This window comes from Rhipicephalus sanguineus, chromosome 2, assembly GCF_013339695.2.
Source record: "Rhipicephalus sanguineus isolate Rsan-2018 chromosome 2, BIME_Rsan_1.4, whole genome shotgun sequence".
NCBI classification, from domain to species: Eukaryota; Metazoa; Arthropoda; class Arachnida; order Ixodida; family Ixodidae; genus Rhipicephalus; species Rhipicephalus sanguineus.
The window spans coordinates 101587470-101608164 of NC_051177.1; the positions used below are offsets into that span (position 1 = coordinate 101587470).

The 20695-nt window shown below is 42.6% G+C and overlaps 1 protein-coding gene and 1 long non-coding RNA gene across 2 annotated transcripts in view; one reads left to right on the forward strand and one right to left on the reverse strand.

The window, feature by feature from the left end:
• The window catches only part of LOC119383470 (protein diaphanous-like), a 42294-nt gene that overhangs the window by 6851 nt on the left and 14748 nt on the right, over positions 1 to 20695 (reverse strand). The window contains 16 exon segments of the mRNA XM_049412529.1: positions 1447 to 1548; positions 2671 to 2710; positions 2712 to 2807; positions 3450 to 3614; positions 4653 to 4774; positions 6474 to 6603; positions 7619 to 7771; positions 7868 to 7954; positions 9675 to 9871; positions 11984 to 12170; positions 14200 to 14628; positions 16208 to 16356; positions 16841 to 16959; positions 17527 to 17643; positions 19192 to 19316; positions 19402 to 19512. Coding sequence (XP_049268486.1) covers positions 1447 to 1548; positions 2671 to 2710; positions 2712 to 2807; positions 3450 to 3614; positions 4653 to 4774; positions 6474 to 6603; positions 7619 to 7771; positions 7868 to 7954; positions 9675 to 9871; positions 11984 to 12170; positions 14200 to 14628; positions 16208 to 16356; positions 16841 to 16959; positions 17527 to 17643; positions 19192 to 19316; positions 19402 to 19512 — 2329 coding nt within the window.
• LOC119383472 (uncharacterized) overlaps positions 6506 to 20695 on the forward strand; it is a 99264-nt gene continuing 85074 nt past the window's right edge. Inside the window, exon 1 of the long non-coding RNA XR_005181671.2 lies at positions 6506 to 6622. This is a non-coding gene — a long non-coding RNA (uncharacterized LOC119383472). The remainder of the gene's footprint in view (positions 6623 to 20695) is intronic.

The window sequence follows — 20695 nt, forward strand, 5'->3', positions numbered from 1 at the left end:
CCACACATCTAATGTTTTTTTATGATTACCTTAACTTCAAATCTTCGCATACAAAAAAAAGAACTGTTACGAACCGTTACGAAACCTTTTTTTTCATTCCAGAACAGAATAGAACTTTTTGCGGTGGAACGAAACTAAAACCGAAACGAAAAACATTTCGTTCCGACACCCTGGTTTGTTATATTAATTCCAGCTGCATTAGTTAGTATGCATATATTCATTTAATGCTGGTACACGCAAGAAATATTCTGAATTTCGCCTCATTAGTGTATGAATAATTCATCATATCCAAGTACAGTAGACTCTCAGTAAACGGAACCTGAAGGGACCAGGAAAATGTATTCCGTTTAACAGGAGTCCCGTTTACTGAGAGATGAACAGGGGGACAGAATCCAAGTATGAAACCAATCGTGTTAGATGCAGTTGTTCCGTTAGCGCAGCAGTTCCGTTTAAGAGATTTCCGTTTACTGAGAGTCTACTGTACATAATACAGTAGAACCCCGCTGATACGTTTTTGAAGGGACCGTAGGAAATAAACGTAAGAGACGGGAAACGTAAGAGCCGAAAAATAGGAAAAACGGCAAAATATTTAGTGGTACACAATTTTATTTCAATTCTTACGAGCAGCACGAAAATTGGCGCGCTCAGCCGCGATCTAGTCGATAGATAGAAACGCGGAGCTTAGGACGGCCTTATACACAGAAATGTAATCAACGTATGTGATTTTTTTAACACCAACAGCTGTAGGTATGAAAGAACTAAGCACACGCAATCACGACCGGCGCGGCGAGTCCGACCGCGAACCGCACGCACGACCATGCGAGCTCCAACCAGCTCGAACTCCTCCCGTTCTCCGACAAATAACGATGATGATGAGTCTACGCCAACGCGATGGCAGAAGTGAATGCCAATCTCGAAGGCCTTGCTTTCGCAAGCAATTACGTCATACATGCCATGTTTGTGCAATGCAAATCTCAGAGGCTATGCTTTTGTCAATAGTAAATGCCAATCTCGAAGGCCTTGCTTTCGCGAGCAGTTACGTCATAGACGCCATCTTTGCAATTTGAATCTCGAAGGCCATGCTTTTGTTTGCATCAATTGAAAGGTTCTGTTGCTTGCGCCTCTCATGCGGCTAATATTACGGTCAAACGAGGCCAAGCTGCGTGAAAATGCACCATGGCCGCTCTCTTTGGTAGTCACTCGGTCGGCTCCGGGCGCACTACGCGACGTATCATACGGGAACGGTCCGACAGTTACGACGTAACAGCGGGGTTCCCAATACATTGTATCCTATGGGAGCTATGCCGGGACCGGCGGAAAACGATGTAACAGCCGGGAAAACGCAGCAGTGAGGAACGTAACAGCGGGGTTCTACTGTATCTAGTTTGGTTGTAATGCCTTCCTCATACTCAGTCCATTTAGGACGACACTCAGAACATCGCTCACCATTTCCGCCCCTCGCTGGTCGTCGTCTCTGCTTATGTGAAAAGGCCGAGCCCGTTTTCAATGCTTCTAGGAGGCTGTCCATGACACCTTCTTGATCTTGACCTGCAACAGCGATGGCAACTGTTACAGCACATGACTAACAAATCAAATCTTTTAATACAATCTGCTCACATATATATTTTTGTGTACAATTGTGCTAACCAACTGCTAAATATAGTTAAGTATACATATAAAGTAATTCAACATACTTGGACTTGTTTATAGCGAACTTTCACAAACATTTACAATCAGCGTGTTATATGTGTACTTGATATATAGGACTAAGCTCCGCATGAAAGTGCCAGACATCCAGCAGTGCTCTGATTCAAGTGGTACCACATGCAAGTAATAGAGATGCCTGATACAATCTGTAGCTCTCTGTGAGGAGCGTCATATCGCACGTCGCCTGGCTGAATGCTTAAACATGTTTACAGAGCATTTGCAAGATGTCCTCACCTAGCACATGCTGTTACCTTGTCCGCTCTGCACTCAGCAGAGATGAGAATCGTGCATGTCGAACTTATAGCAGTGAAGAATTATGCATGCCCCTTAGAGACTGCTTTCAGACATTGCAAGGAGGGTGTCATGTTCCAGGGGGAATCCTCTTATCACGTGCAGCATTGCAACAGTGTGCGTGTATTCGAGTTCAAACTGTATGTCAGACGTTATGTCTTTGATAGTTTTTTAAAACATATTTTTCTATGTGCAGAGGCATATTTTGTTTTCCCCGGGCTCAGAAAGTATGTATTGTCACACTCATATCACTGTAGCCCGTAAATGAGGTAGCGTGAAAAGCTTTTTGTTCAATCCTCCAGCCAAATCTAATCTGATCTAATCTACACACACGCGTTAGATGGTCAATGAAGTACATAATAATAATAATTTTTTGGGGGGTTTTAACATCCCAAAACCACTATATGATTATGAGGGACGCCGTAGTGGAGGGCTCCAGAAATTTCGACCACCCGGGGTTCTTTAACATGCAGCTAAATCTAAGTACACAGGCCTCAAGCATTTCTGTCTCCATCAAAAATGAGGCCGCATGCGGCCGGGATTCCATCCCGCGACCGTCGGGTCAGCAGTCGAGCACCATAACCACTAGACCACCATGGTGGGATCAATGAAGTACATAAAACAGAACTGGAATGAATAAAAATGAAAGCACGAGCTGCAAAGATCGCTTACCAGAGCTGATGTCAACCAGCTGCTTCTTCTTGGCCATCCGTCTCTTGTTTCTCCTTCTCAGCCTTCTCACGCGCCTCTTTGTCCCGTTGCCGCTTCTCTTCCAGCTCTCGCAACCGGACGTTCTCCGCGTGCGCCGCCTGGAACGATCAATGTGAAGGTGGCAATGTAACACGCACACACGCTTCAGCTCTACTCAATAACTGCTACATGTAACTAACACTTCTTCAAAAGGTCTTTTTTTTTCCTCCATACACGTTTTTCTACTTTCGCCATCAATCCTTCACTGCTTTTTAACCCAGGGGGCAATCTATCCGAGACTGCAGTCAATCCACTGCTGTACCCCAATGCCTGAATTACTGTTTGAATTATAAAAACACTTTACCAACTCAACAGCCATAGTAGCATTTATCACGCACCTCACTGCCAAAGTGAGCTGGAAGCTACTGATAAAGGAAGTATGATTATCCCGAATCAGTAGTACGAGTATGCAGATAGATGCTACAATGCTGATAACAGTTGATAAAGTCATGCAAGAACTGTTTTGCAGAGTTCGATGGAGAGGTAAGGAACTAATAGTGCGTGGTGGTCACATGCGCTGCCTACTCTGTACCATTTTAGTTTGCACCAATAATCCTATTTACTTCATTCAACAGTTAGCTGGCATACTGTACGGAACGCGTAATAAATGTTGTCTTATATGTTTGCACTTATGTGTACTGTGTTCTTTGTTCCTTGAGTGCGAGAGATCCCACAAATGCGGCGAGGGATGGAAGGCTTACCGAGAACTGTTCCTTGAAGGACTTGATATCGGTGAAGAACTCGTCTAGAGTGTACTTTTTGGACTCGAAGACGTAGAACTCCGCCAAGGCCTCGTACAGCTTCTTCATCTTCGCAAACATGCCCGAGAGCAGCTCATGCTCTTGTGAGGCTTGGTCATAAAAGCCCTGGTTTGCCATCGTAAAGGAGCAAGCTAGTCTTCAATGCACAGTTGGAAAACGCAGACTTTATTTATTTCGAGACAGCACTCATTTTCCGAGGAAGTATTACGTAGAAACCGAGGTGCTTATTGGGTGCACCAAATTGCAACACCTAAATGTATAGCACAAGTTTCAATGCAGCAAATTATTTACTGGGGTCAAATTTTCTTAAATCCATACCCTTGGGACAGCATCCTTCTCCAATAGCATAAAAATGACATGGTGATTCTGAACGCCACAGAAGTGTTGTATGTCCTCATGTAACAGTGAACGAAAGTAAAAAAAGCAGTTAAATTACACAACGAAAAATGGTGATTATAAAAGAGAGAGTTAGAAAACTATCATTTACAGTTTTCCATTTAGGAATTCAATGCAGTGCAGCATACTGAGACCAATTTCATTAAACTCCCAGCCCACAATCAATCCATTTTGTTCCAATGATTCCAGTAGCAAATTTTGACGTTTTATAGAAAGTATCCGATAACAGAAAAAGAAAAACCTTCTTTCAAAAATGTGAGCGTCAGTTGTGCTAGCCAGTATATTATACAATTGATTTAGTACCCCTGATAAATATCTCTGTCACTGAAGTTCACTTAAAGTTCAGAAACCGTCCTTGAGCAATCTGTGACTGCATCTCGCACCAGTATGATTGTAAACTAAGCAAAAAGTCTGAAGAACCAAGTGGCGTGTGTCACAGAACAAGTTTCTGGTACGAAAGTAGGGGAATTGTCCGAGGGGCTCGTTTTCTGTGTTATACATAACTAATAAAACCGACAATTAAGTCAAGGAAAGCATTGGGGACATTATTTATCTGTCAGTTTAATAAATAAGTTGCTTGCAATTCATTAAAAAAATTATGATTCTTTCATAAAAAGTTCAGTAGAATCCTCCTCTGCCCCCCATGACCTTCCGCTTCACTACAAAAACTTGGACTACAAATGGCTAGAACGCATGTCTAAATGCAAAGTGAAGTACCATACACACACACACACATGCAAAGGATACACTCATGACTTCGGCAAACCGATCATTGGGACCCTGGGACTTGAATGTCTTGAGGTCAGTGCCCAGCTGGGCAATGCACTTCTTCATCTGTGCAAGGTTTTTCTCCAACTGATCAGGAGAAACTGTAAACACAAAGGACGTCGACAGCAGTTGCAGAAAGGCCAATTGCAAGTGTCAATTGCCAAGCACCACATAACACCCGTCAAATCAGGGTATGTGCACCAGTGTCTCGATTAATTTTATTCTCCTTATTTCAATGAATATGTTACACTTCCCTAAGATGCCTCCAGAAAAGTTTACACATTACAATGATCAATTTAGCAGGTCTAAGGAACTAATTCTGCATTGTGATTCTACTAATTTAAGAAGATGTCCATACATGCACCCTGGCAACACCCAACGTGAATGCAGCTAAAAAAATTGGCTGACTTGGCACTTGCTAGCCAAAAACTACATAGGTGTTTGTTGATGTTTACGTCAAACATGTTCTACCTCTGCTCATGAAGATGTTTGGGAACATGTCACTGACATAAGCGGTAGCTTTTTCGTGTTGCCAAGACCAGAATATCATGGCCAATATTAAGCTCAGAAGACGTACGGTCCAAGTCCAGTGAATAAAACATGAGTATGCCTTCATGTGAGATTCAATATGCTGCCAAATAGCTTTTGAAAATGTTGCATGAGTTGTAATCTTCTACATGATGCATGTGCCCAAGCTTCAAATAGTATAACTCTCACAACCGTTCAAGAAACCAAACCGTGCCACCTCACAAGCGAAAATTTGAACTGTCACTTCAAACATGGTCATTCCTGGCAAGTCAAATAAGAAAACTGCCATGGGGGCACACATAACATATGTTGTTTTGCCCGAACGTTATTGGAGGCTTTAGTGAATGAAACCAAGCTCTGAAATTAAACCATGTCTTCACAAACAAAAAGTTTGTAGTATACATTTACTTAGAGCAGTGGTTCTCAAATGGGGGTCCGCGAAGGCATTTTTGGGGGTCCGCAAAACCCATCTACGAAAAAAAAAAAAAAAGAAAAAAAAAGTCTTTTGGAGCCGCACTATGTCCAGTGACAGCAGCCCCTTCTGATTTTTTGGTATGCTTCACCGCACTACACTCTTGCATCACAGCGGAGCCGACTTATGTTTCCCCTTCTCCATGAGATGGCTGTAAAGCTTTTGTTGCAGTTTTCTATGACATATGCACGCGAGCATACTTTTTCTAGGCTTGCATATCTGAAGAGTGAACAAAGCTAAAAACAGATTGAATGTGGCTGCAGATCTCCCAACTAAATGACAAGCTGTTGAGATGCGAATTAGCATGGCACTTTAGTTTCACCATTCTTTGCGAGGGTGAAATTACAGGCATCTATTTCATGCTGCATGTTGCGTTAATTTCTGACCCTCCCCCCCTTTTTTTCTCATTGTAAGGGGTCCCTCATCACTCCACCGATCCACAAGGGGTCCCTGAAACATACATCACTGAGAACCACTGCACTCAGAGGTTGTTGAAATGAAATAAGTGCACATTCTAAAGCGCTAAAGTACGTAATTGGCCACTCCTCTATTAGCACACATGAGGAGTGTATGAAAATGCCAGTGCGAACAGGAGAAAATCTGATAAATCTGTTCAAGGCAGTGCTATGCCTAGGTAAAAACTCTAGAATTAGAAGTAAAGCAAGCGTAGGTTCGCAAGCAAAGGAAGCAAGAGTCACAAGGAGCAAAGCACCTTTTTGTTAGTGCATGCTGTAAAAGCTAACAAAAGCCATCACTACACTGCAAGTCTTTTACAAACACCATTTCAGAGCTCAACTCACCCCGTGCTGCTTTCTCTGCATAGCTAAGCTCGTCACCAAAGGACAACACGTCGGGGAACTTCTTCTCTATCGTCTCAGCCAGAAAGTGGAGAAGGGTTGTCTTCTGGTCATGCGATTTTGTTCCTGAAAGCTGAACGGTGCAACACACGGTGAGTTCGAGACAGCTTTTTGTAAAGTGAAACCCATACTAACCGAGAACTACGCACAAGGTCCACAAATGCCACCTAGCTTAGCCACTTATCCAACTTTCTGCACTGCAAAGTCACAATTACAGCAACTAGAAATGAAGCCGGCCTCTACCTGTATATTTAACTATGTATGCCGTTGGGCGAACTCTCGAAATTAAAAAAAAAAAAAAAAGAAATGACTTCTACTGAATGTTCAACTTACCAATGAGTACAATGTCTGTGATTGCAACATGAGTACAATAGACCCAAGAAAGAAGTGTGCATGTGCACATGCATAACAACGCTTTTTAATGTATATCTCTCTCTCACACTGTTTCAAAAGAATCCACAGTCTAATGTGCACTCTTGCACCATATTTGCAGCTTAACCCTTTCAGGTGACACCTATGAAGAACTGTCTATGAGTGCATCAAATTTAGACATTACTTCAAGGCACTCAGTACTCTACTACAACAGAAATATTTTGATATGCTGGTTTGTGTGTCTTATAGTAATTAATCTTAATTAGATTTTAATTAAATATATAGTTATCCTGAAATCATTCATGTTCTGTTTTTGCATAAATAGAATCAAATCTTAGGGCAGAAATGCAATTTAGTTTTCGATTATATTAATTTCAAGTAGAGAAATTATACTTTTGACGTGGCTCGTGTGGAAAGTGGCACGTCAAACAAGGCAGTGCCTCCAGCAACATGATCATGTGCAGCAGTACACAGCAGAACGAAGTTAAATTATGGCACATTTACTACGCAGAAGGTTCAATTCATCCAAACCTCAATGTATCCTGCTTTTCTTTTAGTCCCTAGTCGATGCAACTAGCAAAAACAAGTTGTGTACACATTTGTGTACAAAGCACCTCAAAGTGTTATAGCCATACCATACTTGAACACTGAGAGCATGGCCATCTGCTTATACGACACGAAAAATGTATACAAAGAAGTTTTCATGCTTTCAATACCTTGGGCAAGAAGCTGATGTCGAAACCAATGGCCTGTGCATTTCTGGAACCAGTGTTCATATAATTGCCAAGCAGCAGGACAAGTTGCAACACTTTCGCAAATTTCTGGCTAGACTTGATCTCCTCGCACGCTTCAGTGGCTGCCACGATACTCTGGACAAAAGAAAAAACAGGAAGACGTCACGCACACACATGTACACACCGTAGTACACAGACTGCTGCTCAAAATTGGCAAAATTGGATCTTCACGGGTTTTAAGTCCTGCACCATTTCTGCGAATCGAAGCTTGAAACTGATGGACTGGAGCCTCGAGTGAATCCTCTTGATGCTCCCAATCTGGAAATCATTGACAGTGTCAAATTTTTGGGCTTGTTGGTTAAACATTCTGGATTTAGAGCAGCAGTACAAGAGACAGGAACAGAACATTTACAGAGCACTGCGAGTGTCCTATTCCACTCCTCTCCATTGTTGTACTGTCCTAAATTCAAAATGTAGTCATGGAAATGCAATCACATTGCTTCCAGTTTATACAGACATGTTCAAACATTGTAGGAGGAGTACAGAGAGTGAGCATTAAACGAAGTAAGTTTCAATAAAGATAAAAGGTAGTCGCTACTGATGGAAGGAAGCAATAATGGGACACCTTTGTCAGTGGCAAAGAGGAAGGCAACAAAAGTAGATCGAGGTCAAAACGCCATGGGCAGGACCTGAACCAAGAATACATTCAAGCGCCACGTTCAATGCTTCAATTAACTGAGCCTAGGGTAATCATTGTTCCTGCTTCTGCTGCGATAATGGACAACACCCGAAATTCTTCAGTGTTCTTAAATCTCTGTAAAATATACAGCGCACACGGCAACCGTGCACTCAAGTCCATGGATACCGTATTTATTCGAATCTAGGCCGATGGTTTTTTTTAAAATTTCTTTCTATCAAACTCCAGGGTCAGCTTAGATTCGAGAATTTTCAAAAACGCGCCATTTTTCATCGAGAAAAGTGTTGCAAAACTAGCGCCACCTAGACAGTATTGTAGCCGTTAGTAGCCGAGCCAACACCTGGCTTAAGTACGCACGCGAGGCCGCCATTTTTATCTTTGTGGCGAGTGTTGAGGCGAGCCATTCGTCAGTTCGAGTCTCGCTTCGAGTGGGCTATGTGTGGCGTAGCTCAATGGCGCCAAACGAGCGTAGTCATTATAGTGCGGCGTATAAAAGGAAAGTTGTGCTAGCCGCAGAGTCGTCCTCCAACGTTCAAGCCGGGCGGGACTTTGGAGTGGACGAAAAGAATGTTCGTCTACGGAGGGGCCAACGGGAGAAGCTCTTCGCGTGCGCCGCAACGAGGATGGCTTTTACCGGTCCATGGAAAGGCCGTGGACTTTGATCGTGCGCTCTTTCAAGAAGTGCGGCATATCAAATGCGCTTGATGGCACCGAGGATTGCGCACTGTTTGAGGACAGCGACAAAGAGATCAGCGATGACGACTCGGAATGAGTGCGGCATCTTGATGATGAACCAACTGCTCCGTTTCATCTTCATATTTTCATATTTTCAATAAATGTTTTCTCTTTGTGAATTTTACCCGGCCTACATTCGAGGTAAGTTTTTTTTTTTTTTTTCCGGGCTTCGAACTTTAGGGGGTCGGCTTAGAATCGGGGTCGGCCTAGATTCGAGTAATTACGGTATTTGCTAATGACCATTTAAAAACAACAGTGAAACATGCCATGTTGTCTGCAGTTCCTCTAGAACACAACGTAACCTCTTTTTACCGATAAAGAACTCCAAATGCCCCAGAACACTCCGACAAAATCTACAATGTCGTGGCAAACTGGTGCAAGAATGTCGCAGAGGCATCACCAGCTTTCTTTTTTCCCAGTGAAGCCACTGTGACACCGGTGCCTTTTCCGGTGTCACGGTGACACCACCACGACAGCACTTTTTCCTCTGCCTCTTCTGTTTTGCCAAATATCTTCTCATAGACAACGGCAGCATTTTTTGGTATCGCAGAAAGGCAATTAAAAATACTTTTCTCTCTTGAGTACACTTTGCCAAAATCGTCTCACCGTGATAGCAAACTGCTCCGCTTCAGCTAAATCGCTGAGGTTGTCTTTGAGCTCACAGAGCTTCTTCAGCTGGTCAGCCTCTGGCATATTCTTGATGAGCTGCTGCAGCATAGCTTCTGTTAGGTGTTCCTCGTTCACTTCCAGGATGTAGTCTCGTATCGTGGCTGCCGACATCTTTAGTGAGCCTTGCAGTATCACTGAAAACACAGTTAAGACAGTTAAACTATAGGACAGCTGCTGTGTTTATGCTAACACTTAGAACATTAAAAACACACACACAAGAAGCAAAAGACATGAATGCAAACTACCAAGTGAAGGCTTCCATACAGTGAACTGTTGAAAGAAATGCCTGTCTCTATGCCAGAGCAGTATGAATGCAAAACTGTTGCATAATCAATGGTGACCCACACGCTGTTGCAATGTGTGAACTTGAGCTTGTTAGCACTGCATTGTGTTAGCAAAGTAGTATGCGAAATGGAGCAAAAAATAGCGCGGTAGGCAGAAAACTAAATAGGCCAGTATCAGGACTTGTCCTTTTGACAGGCATGTCACTACAAAATTTGTCTGCAAGAGGTGGCACTAAGGCACAGTCTAAAAAAACCCTCCTTGAGAATTTCTCAGAAATCCTTCACCATTAAGAAATTCAGAAAAATTATGCCTTCGCCGTGTGGGCACGGTGGCATCCCAAGGCTTTTATTAAGATACAATGCTTCTGCAAAATTCTAGAGCTGTGCGAATAGCACAATTTTGGGTGCGAAGTGAATTCGAATACTGAAGTGTGAATGCAAATCGAATCGAATATTTTTCGAATATTTCTAGAATATTTCTGGAATATTTTTCGAATACTTCGAAGCGAAATTGCAGAAAAAAAAAGTTGGAGAGGATTCCTAACATATTCTTATGAGATAGCAACATGAAAGTGTTTCTTTTCGCTAGGTTGATGAAGCACTGGTGGGGTGGTGTTTCATAGTTGTCTTATCAAGAATGAGGCAATGTAGAGGCCGAATTGTATTTATGTACATGAGGCTGAATTGTGTTTATGTACATGATTTGATGCAACCAAAGTGTTGCCGACAACACTTTACACGTGATAGGCAAAGATGCCATTTCCTCAGCCTCTCCTCCTCTTTCAACTTCTGTGGAAGCCTAAATGATGTGGCGGACAAGATTGTGCTCCCTTCAAGTCCGGAGTTCCAAATCTTCTACCTCATAGACGTCGATATGTAAGAACATCTAAAATTTTGGATGCTAAAAAGCTTCGATGTCCAATTTTTTGGACTTCCTGCCCAAAGTTCAGGTCCAAAACAGCATTAATTGAGCCCCCACCTCTGCCGCATCTTTCATCTCCATGTTGGAACCAGCGTTTTTTTTAGTTAATACATTTGCGACCGCAGCGGAGCTTGAAAGGTAGCTTTGCCGCAATACGGGGGTGTAATGAGGCGAAGCATATTGAAAATCTAGGGACCACTTTCAATTGGACGTTGTGTCTTGGCTAAGTTCGACCGTAACGGAGCTTGAAAGGCAGCTTTACCGCAATACGGGGGTGTGATGAGGTGAAGCATATTGGAAATCTGAAGGGGTCACTTTCAATCGGCTGTTGACTGTATTTGTCTTTGGGAAGTTCGAATAGTTCGAATAGTAAAATTCGAGTGCGAATCGAATCGAATAGCAAACACTATTCGAAAAATATTCGAAATTTCGAATATTCGCACACCCCTGCAAAATTCTGAGACGTTATGTAGCAAGTGTTAAACTAGGCTGGCCACTCCGTCCGCAATCTATTTATTCTAACAGCGAATACCAACAGAATTTACACACTGTTCGAGTTTCTGAACGAAATGGACCAATGTTGTAGAATTACAAGCTTACAAGGGCTGAATTTTAATTCCAGCACTTTACCAAATAAGCATCTTCACCCCACTGTACACAGAGGCGTACTAGTATTAATATTCTTGGTAGAACCAGAATAAGAGTGGTATTTCTAATAAAATCAGATTGCCCCTTCTAAATTTAGCAAGTAAGTGAGTGACATTTTCAGATTTTTAAAATGAGAAAGGCTGCTTGATGTATGAAAAGAACAAAAACAAGCTTTATATCAACCCTGCACATCAGTGTACGTGGACAGTGCAAGTGAAAACAACTTAAAAAGCAGCCTCCAACCCCTCCCCGGTCTGAACGACCATGTGAAAAGAAGGGACGTTCGTCCCATTCACATGAGAATCACACAACACAATATACATGTGCAGTGCTACACTGCCGACATAACCATTTCAAAGAGGGCAAAACAGAAATGTGCAAGGAAGACTCACTCAGATTTTGAGCCGCCTTTCCATCAAGAACCTTGAGTTCTTTTGTCTTTTTCACATTCACTTTCTCTTCCGTCTTGTCCTTTTTCACGGGTGGCTCTGACGAGAACTTGGAAACCAACCCTTCAAAGATGTCCTCACTTTCGAGTTCGTCCTCTCGCACCTTGACCCAGAAGGCCTTTTCTGAGATCTGCAAGGGAGGTCAAGAGCAGCTCATTGGTGAATACCATATATAGTAGTACAGTTGAAACTTGATCTAACAAAACCCGGTTTTATGAAGTTCTCGATTTTACAAAGCAATTTACATTCCCCATCAGGTGTCCGTAGATTTCAATGTTGTCATCACCCAAATTAACGAAACTAACTTGGCTCCAAACCCTTGGTGAGGTGGGGAGAGAGTTCAAACAAAATGTCACTTAACACTGCCATTTTAAAGAACTGCTTTCCCGTATCACATACATATATGGGTCATTTCTGACGGGCAAATGACATCAGGTTTCGAAAAACATATCCATATTGATTTCCACAATGACTACAATCTGGATGTTGATTCTGAAATATAGAGTGATGTTTCAACTTATAGAGACCGCATATGGTACCTCATGAAAAGAAAAAAAAAAGGCTCGAGACCATTCCCGTCTCTGCAGCTTACCAAGTGTTATCAACCACAATAGGCGAGAAAATAATACAAGTACCATTTAGCAAAGTCGCAAAACTTTTATTCAGTCTGAAGCCATGGGTCACAAGCGAGAGGTTGCCGCATGTTTGAGACCCCTGGTCTATATGGTCTGCATCGGCCGGACATGGGAGGCTCTATGTCTGGGCTACCCCTGTGGACTTCTCACACGCGCAGGCGCGAGGCAGTTTTTGGGTGTCACTATGTTACAATATTACATTTCTAAGGACCAAAAAGTCCCCTTTTCCCAATTTTGCAAACTTCCCGGTTTAACGAAATAATTCGAGCGTAGCCATAAGTTCTTTAAATCGAGTTTAAACTGTACTGGCAAACGTCAGGGTATTTTACAGCAAGATCACTGCTGCAAAGAGAACTTACAGGGACACTAGATGCGTCGCGAATTTCACAGTAAATCCTAGTTATGTGCGTAGCACATCTGTTCATAAATAGGTGTTTGGAAACACAGACACTCCTAATGCCTTCAGGATACCCTCGTGTGTGCATGTACACAGGTAGGTAAAAAAAAAAGCCCTGCTGTACGCCCTCTTCGATTTTAAATGCATTGGTTGCCACTTTGTAACATTACCGCTGCTCTTCATGTAGGTTGTAGTGAATGTATCTCCCAAGCAATGCACACAGGGGTGTGACAGCAGCCGCGCTGTGTATGCTGCGATAAGCTGCATTAACCTGTGGTGAGAAAGGTACTATCTGACAAACCACAATGAGGAGGGTCGTACGCTGCAAGAGGGAACACCTCATCACAGCATCCCATGCCCTGATGGAGGCTTCATTTTGGCAGGAAGCCCAGAGCCTGCTTTGAGAAACTTAGAAGCTGCTTTCAAACAAAATAAGTGAATGTTTAGGGAAAACTAGTTTCAATGCTAATCAGGTGTTTTCCTCAGCACTGCATGACCAAAAGACACCTAATTGTAGCACATACACTGCTAAATGCTTGAATAATCCACTTCGAGAAATTATGCTCTCCAAAACTGGGCATTTTCGAGAGTTCAACATTATGTTACTGCCCTACGAACACTTACAGTGCCTCATTATTTTTACCCTGGTTGCCAAGCTGATAACATGAACAGTGCGGGAAACCAGCAGGACAGTAGTCTCAATGGCTGTCTTGTCAGAATGACAGTGAACTCAGCTGATTCTCAAGTGAGTACGCTTTTTCACATAATTCTGATGTCAGTTCCAAATGCTCACTGTCTGCCAGTGTTGGTTCAGTGTCAAAGACTGCTTTTACCCGAGCTGGTTGGGACGTGGCTTCGTGCAATAAACAACGCAAAGACAGGACACGGAGGTCAAGAAATGGACACAATGAAGCTTTGACTCACTCGCAAACAGCAGTTCATTGCATCTGTTTCCTGCCCTCTGTATCCCATCTTTGCATGGTGAAACAGATACCAAGAGTAGTGATGATAGCAAAAACAGTTCACTTTGTATGATAGTGCTTTTACAGAATGCCTTGCATTGCAGAGTAAAACTTGTGTACAGTGAAAAAAAAAAAGAGAGAACAAAGTAAAATTAGAGCTTTTACCTTCTGGGGCATGACCTTCTTCCAGTTGGCCCTTTTGAGAGTGGTACCAACAGTGTACTTCTTCTTGGGCTTCATGCCGTGTGGTAGGGATTCAGGCTGGATCGGCGACATGGGAAGGGCCCCATTTGGCATCTGGCCCAGCATGGCGCTCAGGCCCGGCGGCGGTGGTGGAGGTGGGGGTCCCCCCATCCCAGGCATTGGTGGAGGTGGGGGTGGCGGGGGAGGCCCCATCCCCGGCAAGGGAGGGGGCGGCGGGGGTCCACCCATGCCTGGCAACGGGGGAGGTGGTGGGATGCCGGAACCGGGAGGAAGCGGGGGTGGTGGAGGAATGCCCCCACCTCCTGGCAATGGTGGAGGAGGCGGGGGTGGGGGTGCTCCACCTCCAGGCAGCAGCCCAGGGGGCACGTTCAGTTTGGCACTGTTGGGGCTCTGGGCCGGGACAAATGTGGATGGGGAAGAGAAAGCGTAGAATGAGAATACTTAGCAGTCAAACAATGCAGCTGTTCTATGAGCAACTGACAGTACAACTGTGTTATAGAACAGGAAGCCTATGTGAGGAGACTCTTCAATGACACATCAGTGAAAGCATAGTGTTAGGCAACATTACATGTGTAATGAAGCGCAACGTGCCCCTGTGTATAATTAGTGTATGAGCCCAGCACTTCCTCCAATTGTGACGTGGCTTGTCGTCGTTAATAACAAAGGAGTGAAGTCTAGAAAGGCACTGCAGTGAATGCCAGCAACATGAAATCACCGTGTCTCACGATCGTGACACGGCTCTTCTAGGGCCCATAATGAGGGGTGTGCCTGCTTCCTTACATAGTATGTATTAAAAGAAAGGCGCAATGAGAAAGGTAGGGTGTCCTGATACCCCTCAGGATATGTCACACAATGTGACTCAAGTAAAGCAAGGTGGTAAAACATGTGCAAGTAACGTAATCCACTAAAGCCTGAAAGCTGGTGTTACATAACTTTATCGTGATGAAAGATAAAGCATCCTGAATTATTGTGCTTGATGTTGCTGTCATACTAATTCACAATGCACAGCAAAGATGCATGTTGAGATACCTCAGAAAAGAATGTGTTTGGTTGACATGTACAAATATGGTGATACTGTAGTGTAATTATGGTGCAAATTACCCATAAGTTATCTCCATTTAAATCTTGCTTGTGGCATAACAAGAAAGCGCGTGACAGTCAGCATGACAACAGCAGAGTAACAGAAACCATTACACACTATGTATAATTCATGGCTAAATGCACAGCATGAGCACAAGTGGGTGCTCTCTACTCAGCAAACTACGCCTAGTGTAGTTTGACAGTTCTGAACAAGTGTGCAATAATGCAAAACATACAAAATGACAGCTAATGTACTTGATTATAAGGTCATTGCATGAATACATTAAAAGATGTTATTTAGAAATACTCACTACTAAGTTCTCACTATCGGAATTGTTATAGGCGAATCAGAATAGCATTAAACTAAGCTACTTGATTTGTATCTAACGTGAATTCGACCAACAAAACTGAAAGAAACAGGACAAAGGATGGACCAAGACAAGTGCCTGACCAATAAGAGGTGCAGAAGCCACTCTCTGGTTGGTTTCTGTGGACGCACAACTATGTGGCTACATAACAGTGTGCACAAAAATAAAAGTCAGTTTATAGTACAGGGACATCCCTGTCTGTCTGCCCATTGTCCCATTTCTCAGTTCTGCTGGTTGAATTAGTATTCATTATAGGAGCCTCTAGAGCACTTTTTTTTTACTGCAACACAATGAAAGGTTTTAGCAAATTTATGAACTTAACAAGTTTTAAGCAAAGAAGTGAGACTTCGTCAATGTAGAGGTTGAGACTATAAAAGCTCAAACCATGCGAAGCTACAGTGGTAATCATTTCTTCACAAATACCAGCTCTAGAATTTCTTAAGCCTACTATTCCTCCCGTTTAATGATTTCATGAAGAACACATGGAGGAAAGTACAGTTTTTCAAAGGAAATCAACGCACCTGGAAGCCTTGTCCATCTCGAAGACGAGCTTCGTAGTTGGCTAGCCTCGCCTCGTACTCCTGCTTTTGCGTGAGTGCTTCCTCTAGCTTCTTCTGCAACTGCTCTACATTCTCTTGTTCTTCACTTCTCGAACCTTGGATGATGTGCTCTAGAAGACCCAGATTGGGAAAAGGTAAAGCTGACAACTTTAAAAATGATAGTTACCACACCTATGCTATATGGCTGTTCGCAGCCTTGCACTTATGTATCGCCCGTTTGTTGAGACCACTCAGCAAGCAGGCCACGGCAATATAAGGCCGTGACTACAATCTTTGTCTTGGAAAGAATTTCGCATGTCATCTATCAATGCTACGAGCATATTCAACAAGCAACAAAACAAATCAATTGGCAAAACTGCTTTGAATGTTACAACTATAACGCACACATTTATTGGTTCTAGTGAAACGACTTCATTTGTCACATTATCAAAGACCCATGCATAACACAAGGTAATATCACGGCAAAGGCAACAATGCATTTCAGGCGCCTATGCAAATACTTTCTAGAACCAAATGTACGTCACTTTTTGCAACTGGACTCAAAGCCAGTGAAGATTTTTTACAAGTGCACAGGCGTAGAAAGAAGCAACGTACCCATTAGAGTGTCAATGTCCACCGGGAATCGTGCAAACCGCCTGAAGTCTGGGTCATAGCCATTCTTGTGCAGAACAATTTGAGATATACAACCTTCAATGAGCTTGAAGTATGCAGGTCTGTTTTGGGAGGAAAACAAAAGATGAATAGATGGTACACATAACTGAAAGGTGCTTTTATCTTTTATCTTCATACAGTTTATGTCATAGATGAATGACAGAAACGTCTCCCCCCCCCCCTCTCAAAGAAAAATAGAAAGGGTCGCAAATGTGCATGTAAAGCATTAATCATGCCCTTGCAATGTCATGCTACATTGAGAGTAGGCAAAGTCCAAGGCAGGTTATATGTTACCAATTTCAGCTATATTTTTGTTGAGTAAGACAGAAAGCTACGCAGAAAACCAAAATGATTGGGTGATAGCTTGTTGCTAAATAAGAGAGCCATTAACGCTCACCTTTTGCTTGACACCCGTCACACCTTCAGTTTTAGAGACAGGCTACTTCTGTATTTTTTTTTAGGCTTTTAATGAAGTATACCATTTTACATACATTTTGACTAAACAAAAAAACATATCTACCATGGGGCGGCTTTGCTAAAAAAAATATAATTCAACTGTCGAAGTATTTAGGAACACTGCACAGCACTGCCGTGTGGAACATGTTACAGCAACAAGCTGCGAAACTCACTTGACAATGACATCGTCACGTATGCACAGCAAGTGCTGCAGTATTGACAGGAAGGACATTTCACACGGTGTGCCGGCCACCGAACTCTTCAACAGCTGAAAGCACTCGGTGACATCAGTGAGAACAAGTCAAGGTCATGTAACTCCGTCGATTGCCTTCTAATTTTAATCACAAAAGTACAGGGCCATCAGCCTACGAAGAACTGCCACAAAACCAGCTTAATGTGCCCTTGCATGTAAATTATGCTCTACTGACATGACGTAGATGAACTAAAGTCTGTAACTGCGCACACCAAGCAAGTTGGGTCATGCAATGCTACAACAGTATTGTCTAGTCTTGTTGAACAGCGTTTTCACTAGGGGTGAGTGAATATATGAAAATTTTGAATAATGAATCATATTCAATTCGGTACTCAAATCGAATAGTGTGTATTAGAAACACCGAATATTTTTCGAATAGTAAGCACCGATGAAAAATACCTCAAAGAAACGAGAAATTGGAACAGAGAGGGGTACTGTTTCTTGTTTTAATCATCGAATTACCAAGATGCATGAAGCCCGAGGTTTTACGGCACTATCAACACTACGTTGAATACAGGATGAAGGTGTTTTTGCTTAAAACTCCATTGTCGCCAAAGCACAGTAATCAATCCACAATATTCGTCATTACATTCATGGTGATGTTGTCTCATGAATATTGTTTAATATTTATAGATTTATCAGTTTTATTAAAAAGCTGTTGATGAAGTGCCACCTTGAATACTACAGTCACTCCGGTATTTCAACGTGCAATTACAAACTGTTGATAAGGTTCTAGTTGTTGCTGTATACAAGATTGCCTCAGTTTATAAAAATGCGGTATTTTCTTTCGTCAGTTAAAAGTCATCGTAACGTTCCTTTGTTAAAACTAGTGAATATCTGTTTCAAATAAAATGTGGAATTCTTGGGCTGTTTTGAAAATGGTTACATCACAATTCTTAGGCTGCTTTGAAAAGTTTTTGCCTTACTATGTATTCAAAAGCTTTTGGAATGGCATTCGTTTCGCATTCGATTCGGTTCTAAAATTTGCCATTCGCACACCCCTAGTGTTCACAAGGAATGACACGTGCAAACAATGATGTCTCGGCTTCCACAACCTTTAGGCTTGGTTGCTTGCTTACTTTTAAACCCTCGAGTCATAGCCAGAGATGACAAGGTCTTAGTTGAAACTGTGATCAGGAGAAGTATGAAATCAGTTAAACAGCAAGTTTCGTTTTACTGCAGTGTGTTGCAGTATCAAGGCTCAGCAGCACTCAGGCTGCTGTGTTGGTTGACTGGTGCTACAACCAAATGATGCCATTAATAGAATGCAACAGAATATTACACATATATAGTACACAGTAGCATTCGTACAACCATCCTTACTCATTTAAAGCCTTGTGAAGTCGTACAATTGCTTCTGTAATAAGCTGAAATTCTCTCTAAACTTTTCTAATGGAGAAAATAACTAATTTGAACTTATTGTCAATAGTAAAAATTGCATTCCATGAAAAGTTCCATAAGTGCTCCGCACCTAAACCACGTGATTCTTACATTGCTTACATAAAGCGTAATGACATTTCCTAGGCTTGAACGTAATTAAAGAATTCTAGCATTCCTGAATGAGTAGCAAAAATAAAAAGGATATTTCCACTCTTGAGTGATGCTTTCACATCTCTGCGAAAGCTCCTCAAAATCAAAATCCTTTGTTTCCTTGAAGATATTCAGCTGGAGGGAAAGCTCGGGGCTTTCGATGATTTCGTTCATAAGATTCTGTAGAAACAAAGAGCAGGGCATTCTATAGCAGCACGGTGTGAGGCATAACATTATTAGGACCCCCCAATCTCTTCCAGCTCACCTCGTAGATGTCCATCATACCAGTGCGCATAAACTCGTTTCGAAGATGCAACCTAAAATCGAAGTCTTCTGTTCCAGAGACTAGGGCATTAATAAGCTGGATACATGCTACCTGAAAAAAGAAATAGAATGTGCAGATAAGGTCACAAGAAGAATAACAGGGCCAGCATAATACAGTGGAACTTCGATTATATGACCCTTGGTCATGCGATGACCCGCATTTTATGACGAACTGGCTTGGTCCCGGCAAAACCCCCGTAGAAATAATGTATTAAAAACCCCGACTGTACCACTCAATTTTACGCCGGCCCTGCCTTGTACAATGCTTCCCTGGGACCGTCTGAGAAAAAAAAAGCCCTAAGGTGACGCAGACGGGCATGCGAGCACACGGCGGCTGGATGAAAAAAGTCGGGAAACCGAGGAACTGAGTTCCTCCGTGCTGCCACCACAGGGCCTCTTCAATTTTTTGACTCGCAGGCTGCCATAGCTAGCTATAGCCAGCCAGAGCGCATTCGTTTTTTATCGCATAGCGTTGCTCACCGCACTGCGCACTTCCGATGCGATCATGCGTGTGTTTTTTGTTTTCCTGGCTGGGTGGTTCTGGAGTGACCGTTGTGAGCCGATAATATGGCAGATAATTTCGAGCTCATTTTCTAGTACGCGATAACTTTCACTAGATTTCGCGCCATTGTACCGGACGTGTTGAACAGTGATTGTTAAGCTTGTCCATGTTAACAATTTAATCTACCTTCCTCGGAGCATCGCAGTTTCGTGCTGCGGACTTTCTCGGGCAGTATGTACTTACTTCTGTGGGGCAACAAGGACCCTCACTGCCTATATTCTTAGTTTTTCGATTATATGACGCCCGGATGGTACGACGATTTTGTGTGGTCCCCTGAAGGTCGTATAATCAGGGTTACACTGTAAAAGAATTCCTCTCTCTTGATTCTATTCCTTTCTTATCAGCCACTGCTCATGAATGGCCAATCACAGCAGTGTCGACACAGGTAGTGCCATTTTAAGCACTGATAACAAGCAAAAAGGAATAGTGAACAGTATTGAAACAAAATCCTTACATCATCTTTAACACTAGTTAAATATGTACAGGCTGCACTAACACAAAAGGTGCCAATGCAAGAGAAAATGCCTAATAAATGGTCAAGCAATAATCACTGTTGCCACTATGACTTCATGCCTCATATTCTGAAACTTGATAACCACATCTCCTGTCGAAAAAAACATATCTCGGTGCTTTCTTCTTTCCAGCACAAAACTGATCAGAATCCGTAATCTTG